Source organism: Podarcis bocagei (assembly GCF_964188305.1).
Source record: "Podarcis bocagei genome assembly, chromosome: 17".
NCBI lineage: Eukaryota > Metazoa > Chordata > Lepidosauria > Squamata > Lacertidae > Podarcis > Podarcis bocagei.
This window is the reverse complement of record NC_138143.1, coordinates 32,179,042-32,197,467: the sequence shown is the minus strand read 5'-3', so window position 1 is coordinate 32,197,467 and position 18,426 is coordinate 32,179,042. Positions and strand designations below refer to the sequence as shown.

At 42.0% G+C, this 18,426-nt stretch overlaps 2 protein-coding genes across 25 annotated transcripts in view; one reads left to right on the top strand and one right to left on the bottom strand.

Annotated features, from left to right (window-relative positions):
* The window catches only part of LOC308576951 (uncharacterized protein), a 121,249-nt gene that overhangs the window by 32,677 nt on the left and 70,146 nt on the right, over positions 1-18,426 (top strand). For 4 of the 5 annotated variants that reach the window (XR_014003300.1, XR_014003301.1, XR_014003302.1 and 1 more), the window contains exon 3: positions 11,184-11,288. Coding sequence is in view for 1 of the 5 variants with exons in the window: in XM_081177072.1 (XP_081033198.1) it covers positions 4,980-5,227; positions 11,184-11,331; positions 14,123-14,179 (453 nt within the window). In the remaining 4 variants the exon portion in view is untranslated. Of the gene's footprint in view, positions 1-1,441; positions 1,769-4,360; positions 5,228-11,183; positions 11,332-14,122; positions 14,180-18,426 lie in introns of those variants that run through there. The other variant, XM_081177072.1, reaches the window with a different exon arrangement.
* The window catches only part of NRG1 (neuregulin 1), a 513,412-nt gene continuing 502,646 nt past the window's right edge, over positions 7,661-18,426 (bottom strand). For all 20 annotated transcript variants that reach the window (XM_081176446.1, XM_081176444.1, XM_081176448.1 and 17 more), the window contains 2 exons: positions 17,268-17,471; positions 7,661-15,418 (listed from right to left, as the gene is read on the bottom strand). In XM_081176446.1, coding sequence (XP_081032572.1) covers positions 14,764-15,418; positions 17,268-17,471 — 859 coding nt within the window. In that variant the 3' untranslated portion in view covers positions 7,661-14,763. The remainder of the gene's footprint in view (positions 15,419-17,267; positions 17,472-18,426) is intronic.

Sequence of the window (18,426 nt, the reverse complement as noted above, 5' to 3'; positions counted from 1 at the left end):
AATCCTATGTAGTGGTACCTTCATTCTCAAACTTAAACCATTTTGGAAATCCATTCCAAAACCAAAGCGTTCCAAAACCAAGGCACGTGTTCCCATAGAAAGTAATGCAAAATGGATTAATCCGTTCCAGACTTTTAAAAGCAACCCCCAAAACAGCCATTTAACATGGATTTCACTATCTAACGAGACCATTGATCCATAAGACGAAAGCAATAATCAATGTACTGCAGTCACGCAATCAATCAATCAGTAGCTGAACTGGGTTCCACACAGTCGCAAAAAAAAAGCCGCAAAAACAAAAACGCAAAATAAACAGCAAAAACAGACAGACCTCTGCGTAACACTCAAAATGGAAGCGTAACACTCAAATTGGAGCACGTTCGGCTTCCAAAGAAAGTTCGCAAATCAGGTTCCAAGTTGTTTGTGTACCAAGGTGTTTGAGAACCAAGGTACCACTGTACTCATTTACTTGGGGGGGGGAGTGGGGCTTACTTCTAACTAAACATGCATAGTGTTATGCGGTTAGGATCTTTGCCATGGAAGAGGCTGACCTCAGCTAAAACTCCATTTCTGTTGATGCCAAGTGTCACTTTATAAACAAACTTCACCTGAAAGCAGAGCAGCAGAACATACCATCTGGAGAACCTCAGCTTTCGCTTCTACTTTTTAAACTTGGAAGTACGTTGCTATAGTGCCTGATGCAAACTCAAAAGCCAGAGGGAGCCAGAGCAGGGTTTTCATTTTTAGGAAGTAGAACTTCACTGTCCCTGACTAACAAAAACATTTGAAGAAGTCTGCATGCACACGAAAACTCATACCAAGAACAAACTTAGTTGGTCTCTAAGGTGCTACTGGAAGGAATTTTTTTTTATTTCAAAAACATACAGTGGTGCCTCGCAAGACGAAATTAATCCGTTCCACGAGCCTCTTCGTCTAGCGGTTTTTTCGTCTTGCGAAGCAACCCTATTAGTGGCTTAGCGGATTAGCGCTATTAGCGGTTTAGCAGCTATTAAAGGCTTAGCGGCTATTAAAGGCTTAGCGGATTAGCGGCTAAAAGGCTATTAGCTGCTATTAAAGGTTTAGCGGATTAGCGGCTAAAAGGCTATTAGCGGCTTAGCGGCTTAGAAAAAGGGGGGGGGAAGCGAAAAAAAATCGGAACACTTGCAAGACGTTTTCGTCTTGCAAAGCAAGCCCATAGGGAAAATCGTCTTGCGAAACAGCTCAAAAACGGAAAACCCTTTCGTCTAGGGGATTTTCCGTCTTGCGAGGCATTCGTCTTGCGGGGCACCACTGTAATGTTTTGCTGTGCAAAAGTTTCACTATGGTGTGTAAACAAGTGTTGGGAACTTGGCTTTGTTAGGGCAGTAGCACTCATTTTCTTTTCTTTTCTTGGCTAAATTTGAAAATAGATCTTCCAAGCCCCTTATGGCTTTGCCAGCCCCTGCCCCATCCTTTATAGTTAGCATAAAGCTGAAAGAGGTTATCAGCACAGCTTTTGTGGGGAGTTCACATTTTTTAAAACAATTTGTGTGAAGGAATTGTCGTCTCCCTATTGCTGCAGGGGAACTGGAGCTTGCTATCATGAAATTAACCTCCCCACCTTCTCTCTCGGTTTTTTTTTTGACTGCAGCAGTTTCCGAATCAGAAGGGGGCACATCCAGTGCTCATTGTCAGTAGGTTTTCCCTTGGATGGAGTGGTACCCGCAGGCCACCATCCATTTCATGCTGCTTTGTCCTCCAATTGGACTCACACTGGGCTAATTTCTCAGTAAGTACGTTTCCAGCAGCCCTTCACAATCGCCTGAATTGGAAGAGTAAATACAGTTTGTTTTCCCCGCAACATCACTCCATTGCCTTATTGATTGAGAGAATTTACAGAGATGCAGTGAAGGTTTCTCCCTCCCTCTTCTGTATAGTAATTGAAATTGTTATCCAGGCAGCTGCCCTTGTTAAACGGATAGAGCAGGGCGGGGGGAAGAGAATGACTGTGATTTTTCAGGCTTGGATCTGCAGCTGCTTTCTGTGAATGAAGTAGCAAATCTATAGTTAGAAGGGGAGATAGATTGAAATTAAAGCATACTTTTTGGGGGGAGATACTTCTGAGCAAGGACATTTTAGACACCATCACATAGGAATGTCACAGTCTCAAAAATTGGGACTAACATTCTGGTGGGGTGGGGAAGCTAATTCTTCTAACAGGAGCTTTCTGGCATGGCTCCTGTCCTTTGCATTTAACAAGGTCTCAGTAAGTGGAGCTTTCCCCACCAGGCATCATTTGCCAAATGTCTGCTTGTCTAAAGCAGGCTTCCCTGATATTTCTGAGCCTGGGGAGCCATTTGGAAAGCTGCAAGGCTGCTGTGAGCACCACAAAAATATCCATTTCTGAGAAGGAAAACTGGTAATGCTGAGAAGCACTACCCCATGAAAAGCAATTTACCTACCTGCAAAAACAAGAACAACAAAAACAAAACAGAACACAGACTAAAACAAAGAAACAAAAATCCATACTCCCCATCAGGCAGCCCTTCTTAACCAAACCATCAAAATAAAAAGCAAACCCCCCCCCGCCCCCCAAAAAACTTATTTTAAAAAACTATGAGGGGAGTGGGCCTTGGGGGCTGCTAAGGAGAGTGCTGGTGGTGCCCATGCACACCACATTGAGCACCCTAATGCTAAATAGCACAGGTAAAGGTAAAGGTACCCCGACCGTTAGGTCCAGTCATGGACGATTCTGGGGTTGCAGCGCTCATCTTGCTCTATAGGCCAAGGGAGCCGGCGTTTGTCCACAGACAGCTTCCGGGTCATGTGGCCAGCATGACTAAGCCACTTGTGGCAAAACCAGAGCAGCGCACGGAAACGCCGTTTACCTTCCCGCCGGAGCGGTACCTATTTATCTACTTGCACTTTGATGTGCTTTTGAACTGCTTAGGTGGGCAGGAGCTGGGACTGAACAACAGGAGCTCACTCCGTCGCCGGGATTTGAACCGCCGACCTTCTGATCAGCAAGCCCTAGGCTCAGTGGTTTAGACCACAGCGCCACCTGTGTCCCACTAAATAGCACAGGAGCTTTGCCAAAAAAAGCTGGCAACTCTAATTATAGGTTGTGGCAGCTCACTGATAGGTTGTGTCAGCAGTCTCCTCCTGCTAAATGCCCTATCAGAGTTCAGCTGGTTGTCCCTCTGCTCCCGCCCCCGCCGCCAGCATGTCTTTGAAATCTATCCACTAAGCTTTTGTAAAGGTCAGAAGACAAATGGGGCCCTTCAGCATTTTGCAATTAGCGTGCTCTCTATTTGCATATGATAATCAGGCTCTGCATAAGCCCAATTGGCCGAACAGATTAACATTTTGTTTCCTATTAGATAAGAGGCATTTCTCTAATAAAGCAAGCTGCAAGGTCTGTAGTAGCTGACATTTATAGAACAGTTTGGGTCGGTGCCAACTAGTAGCGTGAAGATTAAATAGCAGAACAGAATCCCACTAAGACTTAAAATGGAAAGGAATAGGCAGCCTTAGAATGCCATCCTAACCTCCTTGCTTCTCCAGCTTCCCATCTCAACCTGCATTTGCATTTATTAGATCTCTAATCTGAAAAAGAGAAGTCTTGCCTTATGTTACCTGACAGGGCAGGCTGCAGTCTCGTTTTCTAAGGCTCTAGGACCAAGCAGCTGTCTTGTAAGTAATATAGGGGACTGGGCTTCTCTTGAGTGCTTTGTAGGACAGGGCAGGAAAGTGATGAACAGCAAAATGCTCCCCCCTCCCTTTGTGCGCATGACCCCCCCCCCAAGCACTTGGGTCTTTATCACAGTAATTTCCATTTCAGAGGCAGTGTGAAGGATAAATGGCAAAGTGCCAGGGGCAGAAATGAGCCTATCAGCAATTCCGCTTAGCCTAACAGAGCTGCTCAGACTGTACGTTCTCCTCCTGGGTCAGCCAAGAGCTGTCTGTTCTGGGCATCTACATACTTACTCTTCTGTTAAATCTGGTAGTTTCCCAGCAGAAGCAAGGGGATCGAACAAGAGGCATGGACACTTGTTCTTTGTATGTACAGGCAATGTACATGGGCCCAGGGCAGGTGGAATTGTACCTGTATTCTCAGTTAGAAATGGGCACACAAATTTCAGTTTCTAGCCTTCCAGACTTGATTCCACCACATTTCCACGTCAGTTTCCGTGGGTGTATTTTTTAAAGGCCTAACAAGCATTTGTCAACATTTTATTGTTCGTTACTCCCAACATACAATTTTGTATGCAAATTTGCCTACTATGCCCATTCTTACAAGCGGTTTCTCCTAGTAAAAGGCATTTTTAATTCTATTTTTCACTCTGCATTTTAATACAAACTTTCCCCTAATATGTATTAGCAGGAGACAGTGTTTATCTCCTTCTTGTGAAAAGCTATAGCTGTTGCATCCCCACCCCCAGGCCAAGCTGTCCCCACCCCCACCGTGACCACTTAGCAGATCCTATTCAAGCATGTGAGCGGATCAATCTGATTTGCTAATTCAATCTTCTGCTTCTGTGCTCACTCCCATTGCTTCCCGGGCAAATGTAGTATTGGCTGATGTGCATAAACAATGGCTTTTACTGTTCCTGAATCATACCACTTGTTGCAGGTGTGTGCATGTGCTGGGGAAGAGACGTGTTTGCTTGAATGCTCCTCCCCTGAAAGAAAATCCCCACACAAAGAAAATTAGTATGTCAGGGAGTTTAGATGAGAACTCTTCTCCCTGACTGTTGTTTTCAACGTACATATGGTTACAGGCTAACACTTGGTTACATGATTACAGGCACATTTTCTTGGATTAATGTGACTATGCGTGAAGAGTATGGAATCTTTGTGCATTGATGAGAGGACATACATGGCTGTTTGTGTATATTTTACACATATCTGAGTGCAGATATGTGTTTGTGCATAGTGCGTCCTTGCTGGGTCCAATGAGAAGCAGCTCATGAACATGGTTTGGGGCTTTTTTAGACGCAATGCCATTTACAGTTGTACCTTGGAAGTCCATTCCGGAAGTCCATTTGACTTCCAAAATGTTTGGAAACCAAAGCACAGCTTCTGATTGGCTGCAGGAAACTCCTGCAGCCAATCGGAAGCCATGGAAGCCCCATTGGACGTTCAGGTTCCAAAGAACGTTTGCAAACTGGAACACTCCCTTCCGGGTTTGCGGCATTTGGGAGCCAAAACGTCTGACTACCAAGGCGTTTGAGATCCAAGATCCAAGGTACGACTGTATTTACTGAATAGATCCTAACCTTGAATAATGTACAGTCACCACATCTAAGACCTTTCACAAGGGTTTGAAATAAGGTTTTGGTTCTGATTAGCACATTCAATTTTTGCAAGCCGCATTATGCACAGCTTTCTTTGCTTGTAGGAGGAGGACGTGGCACGAGCAATAGAAAACTACTTTTGCCTGCCGTTTGATGCAACTTCTCCTAAGGGAAGGAAGCACTTCCACTCAGTGGCAGATCATCCACTTTGTATGCAGAATGTTCCAGCATCTTTAGTTATGGCTGGGAGAGACATGCCTAAAACCCCAGAGAGCCTCCCAGCCATCATAGAGGCAATGCTGAGTTAGATGAGCCAATACTCTGACTTAGGATAATTGTACCCAGCTAAAGTACTGCAGAGGGATGCGGGTGGCGCTGTGGGTTAAACCACTGAGCCTAGGACTTGCCAATCAGAAGGTCGGCGGTTCGAATCCCCGCGATGGGGTGAGCTCCCGTTGCTCAGTCCCTGCTCCTGCCAACCTAGAAGTTCGAAAACACATCAAAGTGCAAGTAGATAAATAGGTACCGCTCTGGCGGGAAGGGAAACGGTGTTTCCGTGCGCTGCTCTGCTTCACCAGAAGCGTCTTAGTCATGCTGACCACATGACCCGGAAGCTGTACGCCAGTTCCCTTGGCCAATAAAGCGGGATGAGTGCCGCAACCCCAGAGTCGGCCACGACTGGACCTAATGGTCAGGGGTTGCTTTACCTTTAAAGTACTGGAGCTGAAGTGTGTGTGTGTGGAATTTATCTGCCCTTTCTAATATGCAAATTATCAGTTGCAGTACTATTTTTCTAGAAAAAGAGGTACCAGAACTCATCATGAACCTTTGTTCTCTTAGAATGGCAATGGCGCCCACCTGAGAGGTGCCGGAACTGAGTTCTAATGAGTTCTAACTGGAAAAAAAAGCCCTGGTCATTTGCTTCACTGAAAAATTATGAGTTTGTCTTCGGCAGAAAATATCAGAAAAGGTGGAACCTAAATTGAGTGAGCAAAGAATAGTTTAAAAACGTTTGTAGCTGTAAGCACCGTAGAGCGGTTTTCTAACTCTACTTAATCTGCTCTTCTTTCCTGATTTTGTCTGCTCTCCATTAGAATCAGAATTGTAGAGTTGGAGGGGACCACAAGAGTGATCTAATCCAACCCCCTGAAATGCAGGAATCTTTCAGCCAATGTGGAGTTTGAACCCACAACCCTGAGATCAAGAGCCTCATGTTCTACCCATCCCAGCCAATCATGCTGTGTTCCCTATTTTGCAGCTGGGCAGGTTGAGCAAATTCCTTTGTCTACTCCGTGTGCAACTGTGATGCTGGTCTACCACAAGAGCATGTCATAAATATGCTGTTTCTATGGGATAGTATATATGTATGTATTAATGGGGACGTGGGTGGTGCTGTGGTCTAAACCACAGAGCCTAGGGCTTGCCGATTGGAAGGTCGGTAGTTCGAATCCCCACAACAGGGTGAGCTCCTGTTGTTCAGTCCCAGCTCCTGCCAACCTAGCAGTTCGAAAGCACGTCAAAGTGCAAGTAGATAAATAGGTACTGCTCTGGCCCTGCTCTGGTTTGCCAGAAGCAGCTTAGTCATGCTGGCCACATGACCTGGAAGCTGTCTGCAGACAAACGCCGGCTCCCTCGGCCTATAGAGCAAGATGAGCACACAACCCCAGAGTCGTCCGCGACTGGACCTAATGGTCAGGGGTACCTTTACCTTTACTATAGGGTAAAGTTATTAATAACTGTGTCTCCCAAGAGGCTTTTCCCTTTAAATCATTGGATTTTTGAAACATGCACTGGTCAGCCCTGATGTGTGTGGATATTTGTGGAGAAAATATACCCTGGGTCGATTAATAGAATGATGATGGTCTGGATGGGCAGCATCTTGTAAGCCAATTATCTGAACCAGGGTACTGTGTGGCAATGAGTGGCCCACAAGCGTTCTTAAGTAACTTATTGTATAGTGCATATGCACCTGATGCTGGAATTAAGCTTCACAAAGGGATGCTGTGGTCATAGTGAAAATTAGTTCTATTGCTTTTCAGGATACGGACCGGTTTGCAATGTGACAGTCTTCTTTACCCCTCTCCTTTCAAGGTGCACAGCTAATAGTTCTGACAATGTAAAAGTGAATTATGTAGGTGTATACAAATGTGAGAAGCAGGTATTTGAAAATGAGCATGCACACAGGTGCCCTTGTCAGGAAGATGGGATTGGCTGTAGCTTCTTGCTAACAGTGCCTTTGTTACCATGAAATGGTTGCAATTAGCCATGTATACATAACACTGCAGTTTGTGGCTTCTTGTTCTCCCTTCCACATTCCTACCACCGCCGCTAACATTTTTGCGCTGTTTCTGCTAGCGACATTAAGGACATGTCAGACATGTCGCTGAATTATTGTTAATTGTTTTATTGAACCCTGATTAATGCCAAACTGCTTAGCAGCAATTAGACATGTGATCTCTAAGAACATAGGCAACAAGTAACAGACTTGGATGGTCAACTCTACTCCAGAAATAAGAACAGAGGAAATTGGGAAGAGGAGGGGGAACTGACAACAAAGAATCAAACTTTTTCTCAAACAGATGTCTGAACATAGATGACATTAGAACTCTGCCATTATAGTTGGACACAAGTGCCAGGAACTGGAGGAGCAGGTGGGGTTGGGAGAACTCTCGTGGACTGAAATGGTCTACAGAGCAACTGTGCCAATACTACACAGTAGCAATTTATTCCAGCACCTCTTTACTGAAAATGAACAACAAAACGTTAAATAAATCAACAATTGCTTATTGCTTAATATTTGGGATTATAGATTCTTTAGTTTATCAGTACCTTGTGGCCTTCCACTGTGCATTCCTTGTACATTTTCCATTACAGATACATTCTCTCCAAACCAATAAATTATATATATATATATATATATATACATATGAAAATTATATATAATTTTCATATATATATGAAAATTAATGGATACATTATAGGGTTTTTTGGGGGAGGGGAGGGAGAAGGTATAACCAAACATTTTTTGACATTTATCTTAAAATAAAAGACTTCCTCTTTTTTTCTCTTAAATGCCTAAATATAAATAATAAAGAACATTGTTATTTACAGTGATATAACTGATATATAACTCATAAAGACAATAAAGACAATAAATGATTGTGGGGAAACATCCACGTATGTACAAGATGTATTTACAGAAAAAAGAATATATACTTAAAATGGTATGTGGCCATTTAATTGTCTACATTTCTCTGCAGCATTTCGTATATATATGTTTGGTTTGTTGGATATTGCCACGGCTGGTAGGAATTCAGCCAGTACTGGAAAAGAGTGAGAACAGCCTTTGCTATGTCTCCAAGTGAAAGATGTGCACTGTTAGCCAGGCTTTCTAAATGCTTAAGGTGCCAATCCTTAGCTGGATTAAGATGAAGGAGCTGAGGGAAAATATGAACATGGTGGCAGCTTTGGGATCAAGAAATAAGAGGTAAAAGGAAACACATAAGACTGTTACCCAGAGTAGACCCACTGAAACAAATGAACTTAAGCCAATTGATTTCAATGGGTTTACTCCAATGTTGGGCATCGCCTATATTGTTGGTTGTGCATTAATGGCAGGGTGAGATGGGATACAAAATAAGGATGCAGACAAATTATCCATTGGCAGATATTTACTTGTGCGGAGAACTCTGATGCGCCATAGCAGCTGAAGAGCTGGGTCTGCCATGCTCTTTCTTACGAGATAGGGTACTATTTGCCACAGGGGAGCATGAACTACATTCAGAATAAGAGTTCTTTATTTTGACTGCTGTTTCGTTCAGGACAAGTTTTTAGAAAACATTAAGTGGGAGACGGGAGACTACACCTAATAAACACATGATGATGGTGCAAAGCTTGAATGCATTAGAACAGAGTGCCCTGAGAATTGAAGTTGCTTTTTAAAAAATATTAATCATAATAGCAGCTTTTTCTAGAGCTTGCTTTGATGGGTCAGAAATTCTTGCTCATTACCACAGCTGTTGTCTAAGCATTTGATTTATTTCCTCATGTTTCTCTGTCATAGATGCAGCGTTGCTGCAGATGTGCAAATGAGCCATTGCCGATTAATAACCCAGATGGAATGTTCCTGTCATCCAAAATAAACTCTTTTAACATAATACATTTAACTGTAAACAAGTAATGAGAGACCAAACAATTAACAAGAGACCAAAGTTCATGTATATATGAACTAACGGGAAGCTTTATGCTGATCAGAATGTTTTGTTGACCTCTGTTTGTGCCCTCTGTTCTTACACACTTCCTCCAGCATCTGCATGACTGTCACTGGCCAGTGGTCAGCGATGATTGGAATTGAAGTTCCATGACTCCTGGATGGCTGCAAGATCATCATCCCTGTCTTAAGCCACTCTGTATACAGTGGAACCTCAGTTTTTGAACATAATCCATTCCGGAAGACCATTCGACTTCCAAGATGTTTGAAAACTGAAAACTCAATGCAGAAGCCTCAATACAATAGGGAAACTCAAAACAGAAGCCACCTTGGAAGTTCGACTTCCGAGGCTCGTACGGAAGCATTGACTTCCGGGTTTTGGGTGTTCTGAAATGATCGTCAACAGAGACGTTCGAAACCCGAGGTTTCGCTGTGTTGTCTTAGGGTTGTAATGATGAGATTTTTTAAAAAGTCTAAAAGGCCTTACCACCAGTTTTTAATTGAACTTAAGCTACTTCAAAAAATTGTGCCTAAATTTTAAACCACTTGAATCAGGTGATCATTGCTGGCTTCTCTCTTTTCTGGATTTTAATGGCTGTGGGCCCCTTAGCAATCACAACAACTGGGGAAAAAGTTGTTTTAAAACAGATTCTTTTGTACTGTTCCCATTTTGGAAATCTATGACCTCATGTGCTTCAGAGAACAGAGCTTTAAGAACAGAACAGAGAGAAGCTACTACATTTCAGAGGACTGTTGTTAATGTACAGCACATTCCAGGTATTTTTTAAGCAAAGGTACATAGGTACCTTACATAGGTAACCCATTTTTACTTGGGCGCATGGAAGTATTACCAATCCCCTCATCGTCTAACCACTTAAAATCAGATGTAGTACTTTGTACACAAGACTGTTTTCAGAAGAACTTAGAGATCTAGCAAAAGACACCTAATTCTCAGCAGCCTTTCTGTGATTTGGTTATAAACATCCGCTTCACAAATATTTTACTCATTCATAGGTGTTTGCTCTCGTTAACTAAGTGATATTTCCAAAATGCAAAATAATAGTAAATGAAAGGACCACCTTAAAATGCATAGATACTCCCCTTCCATTTTAGCTACTGACTTTCTCATCTCTTTAATCCATTCTTTCCAGAATTTCTCTAGTAACTTTTAATTAATTATATTATTGCACAGCAGCTAATGACAGATGCTTGAGCATAGCTGAGGATATATTGTCAATATAGAAACAATGATAAAACTGGTGCATAAGAATGAGACCCACTTTCTATATTGTAGTTGCAGATAGAATGAACAACAAAATGCATTTGCACTGTCATTTTAAACTGATAATTCCTCTACCACGGCATTCAAATCCATGATAGTGCATACGGACCTTGGAAATGCTGACCTCAGCTGTAGCAAATAACTTTTTATTTTATTTTACATCAATAAAATGTCAGCATAAGAGATGTAATAACCGTTCTGAATGCTAGCTACTTTTGGCGGAACTCTTTAACTTTTATCACCTTGCCAGGGGAAAGTCACATTTAGCTATTACTTTAAAATATCCTTTGGTAATGTATCACCAAATATATTTTATATATCATATATACTCAGACTTACCCTCCAAGATATTATTACAATACTGGGATAATATTAAGCCCTTATACTCTTTTTCCCACTTTTATGATTTTAACAGGCGGTTTCTAGTGGCGACTTGTCAGCTGCAGCAGGGTGCTAAATGGAGAAATGTGACAGCTCCTTGCCTAGATAGGAGCTTAACAGAGCAGTGTGAGATCCAGCAACCTTTATCAACAATGACGCTAGCCAGCAGAAAGGGACAAAAGGTAATAAAAGTATGTGCTATTTCTTCTTCGGTTTTTGGATGGGCTGATGTACCACATTCAGTTTTCATCTTGCAGTAGTCTGCACAACATATTTCGAGAAATCATGAATGTTCAGCATTAAAGGGAGTGGGTAGGTACAAAAAACATCATGTAACTGGTAACATTTTCTGGACTTGCAGGGGTGCACTGCACCACAGAATAATGGTAAAATCCTGTACAGTCGTGCACTAAGAGGTTTTCTGATTGCCCTGCCTTTTTCCCTGGGAAAATTCACTATTTAGCGCTGAATTGTCAATCGCTGGAAAACCCGATGAATTTTACTCCATTTCAGAGGAAAGACTGGGTGGGGGTGGGAAGTGGCACGACAAGCAAAAGTCTGCACAAGTCCTAGGTGAGGAAGAGTGAATTTAGTTAGGACTGACATGGGTGAAGAACGAGGTCTAGTGATTTCCCTTTCTGTTATGTGACAAAATGGAGCAAAACAAACACAGCTAAAAGGAAGACAAGTACAATGAAGAAATCTATTGGGAATATTAATAAGAAGTCTGCAGCTTCTATTTATGTCTTTTTAACTGCACAGTATTGTACTCAGTCCAAACATTGAGGTCTGACATCAGCTGCTCTGTAAAGTGGATTAAAGCTGATCCGTTTTCAATTTAAACTCTTCTCTCAGATCGACACAGTAGCAGGGCCTAACTCACACTAGAGCTCAAAACTGAAGTAGTAGCTCACCTTAATACATGTGAAACCTTAGGAAGTGGAATAAAGATGAATGCGGAAGGTATGCATTTCCAAGGCCAGTGGCAGGGTTTAGGTTTAATGTTGGGGATTGGTGAAGAATCTCCTTCCTTCTGCCTCTTACTGTTATATTTTTGTGACTTACTTGACCAATGCAGTGTAACTTTTATAGCCATGTAATGTTTTGAGCTGGCTTAGGAGACTGTGTAGGGTTTCTGGGTAACAGAGCAATGCTTTCTCTTGCCTTGAGAAAACAAGATCTTCACCAGTAAAGGAAGATAATACTGCTGAATCCCAGAGTGCCAGGAAGCTAATGCTAGAAAACATTCCCTTGTTAGGTTCTGAACCGGCAGCCAATACTCAGCAAAGCACTTAAACATGCGCTTGAAGTCAGTATGATGAAATGGAAACTTCAAGCTTGTGTTCATGTAAATTACATTGCAGGAAAGTTGTTTCAATGGTTTTTTCCCTGTAATATAACTTAATCAACAGTTACAACATGATTCTAAATAGCTTTATGCAGAAGTAAATCCTACTGATCTAAGTTTCTCCTGGTACATAGGATTAGGACTGCAGCCTTAGACTACGGTGCACTCAAGTTACATTATCCAGATTAGGCTCTCTGGGAGTTGCAAAGATCTCAGCCTCATACATCAGTGTTAACTGAACTCAAAGGACTAGTTACGAACTGTGAACAGATTTGTTTTTCCTAACCCTCTCCTGAGAGTCAATGTCAGCACAACCAACCTTATTTTTCATTCACAAAAATGAATGAAAATACCGCCTTCGGTCACCAGTCTGTGCTGCACAAACTGAGATGTATAGAGGCTAGGACTATCATTCTGACCCAAACTCAGGTCCAACAAGGGGCTGTTGGCTTGTAAAGTGAGAAGTTGAAATAACTCTATTCCTGGTGCCTAAGGACCAAACTAGATGGGATACCTATTTGTTTAAACCAGAGACTGCCTCACTCACAAATAAAATCAGGGTAAGAGGCCCACATTTTAAGGATAAAATGGAGGAGAGGCCTACCTGCAGCATATCCCCATACAGCCTGCCCTATCCCGATCTCTTTTACCCTCAGTTGAGCTCTGAGGAATAAGTTTGGCTAGGTGAAAAGTGATGTGGGGAGATGATCCCCTTTTGCACTCCCATTTTCTCTAAAAATAGGGTCTTGCATAGCTCACCTTCTAGGTGACAGGGGCAAAAAGTCATTTGATCAATTAGTGGCATAATGTATCTAACAAAATGCATGCTTGACAAATGTACCATTTTTGCCTTACAGATACTTAGATGAAAACAAATACAGATCAACACTTTCCTTCTATTTTACTAAATGTTTAGCCTTTCCCCACCAGACCTCTCATTCTAGCTCATTTGGGTTTCACCTTGTATGTAAGTTGGCAGTTTTGGGCTCAATCCAAATCTAACCAAAGTTAAGCATGTTTAAGTCCCAATGATTGCAAAGGAAGAGATACCGCCCCCAGTAGAAGAGACATTTGTTTTCCAGTTTGAACATAAAAAAATGTTACCCATTTGAAGCGCCCCAGATTTCACTCCATGGTAGGGGTACAGATACAGGTTCAAAATGACTGTGGTTTTATCATTGGCATTTTAATTCCCCACACTATGAGTCCCCCTCTTTTTTTTGTTTGGTTACAAAAGCTGGTCTAATATTTTACCCAGGAACTGCAACCAACTTACCTTGGGCACAATGCAGCAGGGCGTTCTTCTGTATAAACCACACTAGAATAAATAGGAGTTGGTCAAAAGGCCTGATATATAGTTCCCATTTATTTCAAAGTTGGTTGCATAGGAGGACTTCCCTGCTGGATTATGGCGCATTTACTTTTTGTGACCAAGCAAGCCTGAACTTGTGTTTCAAAGAAACACGATTACAAAAAATTATAGAGGTTCAGGGAGATTCTTGGCTGATTATATTAAACTTAAAGCCCACAGTATTTCTGTCAAATATTTAATATAGCTTTACGTCTTTTGGTATTGACCTGTCGTAAACAATGGCATAACATTTGGATCTACCATTTCCTTCTAGGCTCCCAAAGCAAACCGTGGTCCTGTGAGAGAGCAGACAAAACCCAACTCGTATAAGGTAAGGAAATAACCACCTCTTATAAAAGAAAGGCGTATGCTTTGTTCTTTAGGTAGCTATGCCAGTACAGAACGTTTTTGATCAGGGGCTACAGCAAGCAAACACAGGGACTGTTGCAGTTCTTGCAAGTTGTACAGCCAGTCGCCACTAATGCAATGCACAAAGAAAATAAGGGGACCGGGTTGTGGGCAGAGGTTGGGGGGAAGATATAACCCAGAATGTTAGAGACTTCTGCGAAATACTGTGGAACAGCAATCACTTGTAACTTTTACAAAACTTGCTCTCAACGTAACATAACATAAAGGCACCATTGATATCGTTCTCATTTTTGAAATACTGTAAAAAAATTGCTACATATGGCACATAACACTTTTTGTATATACATTATATATTTAATTTATAAAAGTTTTTTTCCTGTTTTGTCTTTTTTAATCCTAATAGCGGAACTGCTAAAATAAAATAAATTGTTTTTAATTTAAAGGTGGAGTACTTCAATATATAAAATAAAGTTTTACATGTGAATCTATGTGGGTTGGTTTTTTTTTTTTTAAGTGTTTCTCTCTCTCGCTCTTGCTCTCTCTCTTTTATACAGCGATGGGATCTTGGTTAGCTATTACACTGGACAATCTTGCTTGCAATTCTTCCTGTGTTGAGAACCGACTGTTTTGGGTAGTCCTGGTGTCAGCCAGTCGATATGCAGTAGCTGATTCCAGGTCGACTGTTATGGGGTTTTGTATGCTCAGAAAAGGTGTATCTTCCCCTATCCTCTCATCTTCTGTTTCGCTCTCTGAGCTACTGTTCTCACAGCTTGTGTCGGTGTTCATTTCCAGCCTATTGGAAATATGGCCATTGGGCTTTGTTCTTTTGGCCCTCCGACTGTTGACTAGTTTTTTGGGGGGCTCTTGCGTCGGTTCATACTCTTGTGTGGTTTCGTATTCCTCGTCCTCCACAATCCTCAGCGGACTTGGTGGCAGGCTGCCGCTTTCATGTGCGGGGTTGTGGTGGTAAGAGGAGTTGAACTGTTGCATGTGATGCTCGTATTTTTCCCGTAACCGGGGTGGGGTCACCAGAAGGAGAGGCCTCTCCTCTTCTATAAACGGGCTGACTGCCACAGAAGGGACAGACATTGTTAAACTGGAGACTTGCGGAGACATTTCTGAGGCAGGCGACTTTGGAGAACTTGGAGTATGGAAATCTACGGGCGACATGCGAGCTGGTGTTGTCATAGCAGATACGTACCTAAAGAAGTACAGATAAAATTGAGCTGGAGAAGAATTAAGTGAAAGAACAAAAACGTGACAGCATTAAGAAAAATAATTTCTTGGAGGTTCCCAAGCCATTTGGATTCTTGATGCACAGCCTGCCAAATTGCTAGCAATACTGAATTACATTAGTGGGGCTGCAGTGATACACTTCTTCATTTTCTAAAAATAAAATAAAATACTTGCATTCCTAAACTCCAAATCTGTACAATGCTTGAGACAAAACTGATTAGCATGTATAATTAAATTTTATATATTAATGTTCCTCATTTTCACAAGTTTTCATGAAAATGAATAGCAACCCATGATGAAATATAGATAACATCTCCAGCGGTATTCATTTCCATCAGCTTTAGTGAAGAGAAAATGTAATCTTTAGCGCTGAAAGATTTCAAGGCTGGAAAGTGCAAATTGGTTGTATGGATGTCAAAGGAATTTCAAGGTTTTACACCAAGGATCTTCATCATGGTGCTCATTTACATATGAATTCGGAACGCATTCAAGGCTAAGTTTAAGAATTGTAGCACAATGGAAGCACTCTTCCCAGTTAATTAATCTACTATAAGGCCCTGCAGCATTTCAGGCATTTCTGACTTTCAGGCATATGACTACATGCAAATAATACTGTAAAGGTTATTCAGAGGTGCGTGTCTCACATGATAGATTTTAGTTATGCATCTATCATTACTATTGATTTATTTCCTCCATTTGTGTCTTCCATTTGCTGTGCCACACTGGGTATGAGTCATGGGAGTATATTCCAGATACAGTCATACTTCGGGTTACAGACGCTTCAAGTTGTGTTTTCTCAGGTTACGGACGCGCCAAAACCCTGAAGTACTGGAATGGGTTACTTCCAGGTTTCGGCGGTCGCGCATGTGCAGAAGAGCTAAATTGCGCTTTGCGCAGAAGTGCCGAATCGCAACCCGTGCGTGCGCAGATGTGCCACTGTGGGTTGCGAACGTGCCTCCCGCACGGATCACGTTCGCAACCCGAGCGTTCACTGCATTTGCTTTCCAGAAAGGAAGTTAACAGAGACCTCCTGGAGAAGAATCAAATGGGCCCTACTCTGATAATAAATAGTCACATAAACAATAATTCAGTGATGCTTATTCTATATTCCACATTTCTCTTAATAGGAATTGATGCACGTTAAATATATGGTTGAACTGAGGCAACTACGTGACTACGACATCAATTAGTGGTATCTAAGTGAGTGGAGTTTTCTTCTCCCAAAACCTCAACTGAGGGAAGGGAAGATGCCTTCAACCTGCTTTTTGTATTTTTTGCTCTTTGAAAGAGATTGAGAATAAATCAACTGAAATTTCTTATTAAAATAAGGAGAAGGGGGCTGTGTATTTCTGTTATAGTTTAAGCACATCTCTCTCACACACATGGTGCATCAGGTTGGAAAAAGCAGACCAGCCTTTCATAATTCCTAGTAGGAACCTTTTCCTGGTTATTCTGATCACCTGCTTTATTCACAGTCTACTTTGGCTGCATCTGCACTTAAGCTCCACTTTCCTCCTAAAAAGTCACTCCAAAAGACTTTGTGCCATGGGATGGATCAACATCTTTGGCTAATTATTTAGAAGATCATAGAATCCCCTTGTAAAGAAGTCTGCTCTCAGCTTAGAATTTCTCCCCCGCCCCTCCCCAACTCCCATCTATCACTGAGTTTCAAATTTGAGATGAATAAACAAACATACAATCAAAAAACCTAAGGATTTTCTTGAAAGACTGAAAAGGCAGTTTAAAAAATGAACTCATTTCTGCCGGCTTGTATCCCAGATAGTCACACCTTTCGAATTATTGGCTGTAGGTACCTCTCACTGTGTGGTGAATCGCGGTAGGAGTCGGGTGTCTCTCGTGCATGCCTGAGAAAACTATTACATTCCCGTGGCCCTCCAATGCCATTGAGACGCCCTCGGGGGCCTGATGGACTTGCATGCCGGCTGTTCTCAACTGAGGAGCTCATAAGCACAGAATGGCTTTCGGAGATTATGCTTTCGGTCCGACCGTTGCTCCAACTAATAAAAAGCCGTTGGGAAGAACAGAAGAGAATATTTTAAAATTTAACACTGGAAAGAGAAAACTACGTAATGCATGACCCAGGAGTGTGCATAGAGGTAAAGTTTTTCTAATGCTGCTGATTAAGAAGATAATTCTTAAAAAACTACTATATACACAAAATGGGGGGGGGGTACCCTGAAACTTTCAGCCTTCAACTGACATAGTCTTCAAGATTTTACTGTCATACAAAGGAACAAATTGTACTGCTCTGTGTCAAGGAAAGCCAAATTATATAAACAAATAAGAAATTATATGCTCTGAATAAATTATGAAGTTCACTATAAGCATATTTACTTGGAATTTATTCAGAATATCACTAACGGTCTTGCACATCCTCATTAAAACCTAATTGTTGGATACACAAACCACAGATAAGAGGGGAAAGGGTAGTTGTGGGAGAGAGGGGGGATAGTTTCCAGGTCATGTGGCCAGCATGACTAAACCACTTCTGCTGAAGCAGAGCAGTGCATGGAAACACTGTTTACCTTCCCGCCAGAGCGGTACCTATTTATCTACTTGCACTTTGACGTGCTTTTGAACTGCTAGGTTGGCAGGAGCAGAGACCGAGCAACGGGAGCTCACCCCGTCGCAGGGATTCAAACCGCCGACCTTCTGATAGGCAAGCCCAAGGCTCTGTGGTTTAACCCACAGCGCCACCCGCATCCGCTATACTGTAGCTTACCTCTTCTCAAATAAAACCACTGGAGAGGAATACACACATTTCAAAACAGTAAATTAAACAAAATAAGAGCAAATGGTTTTTAAAATAGGCTACAGCGCTGAATAGCCTGGCTAGCGTCCACCAGATTTTTTTATTTCTTCAAATGCAAGATGAAGACACTTGTACGTGAGTGTGTTCATCTAGCCTTGAGTGGTAAACTGTGGCAAACCTACAGTATCTATACAGGGTTA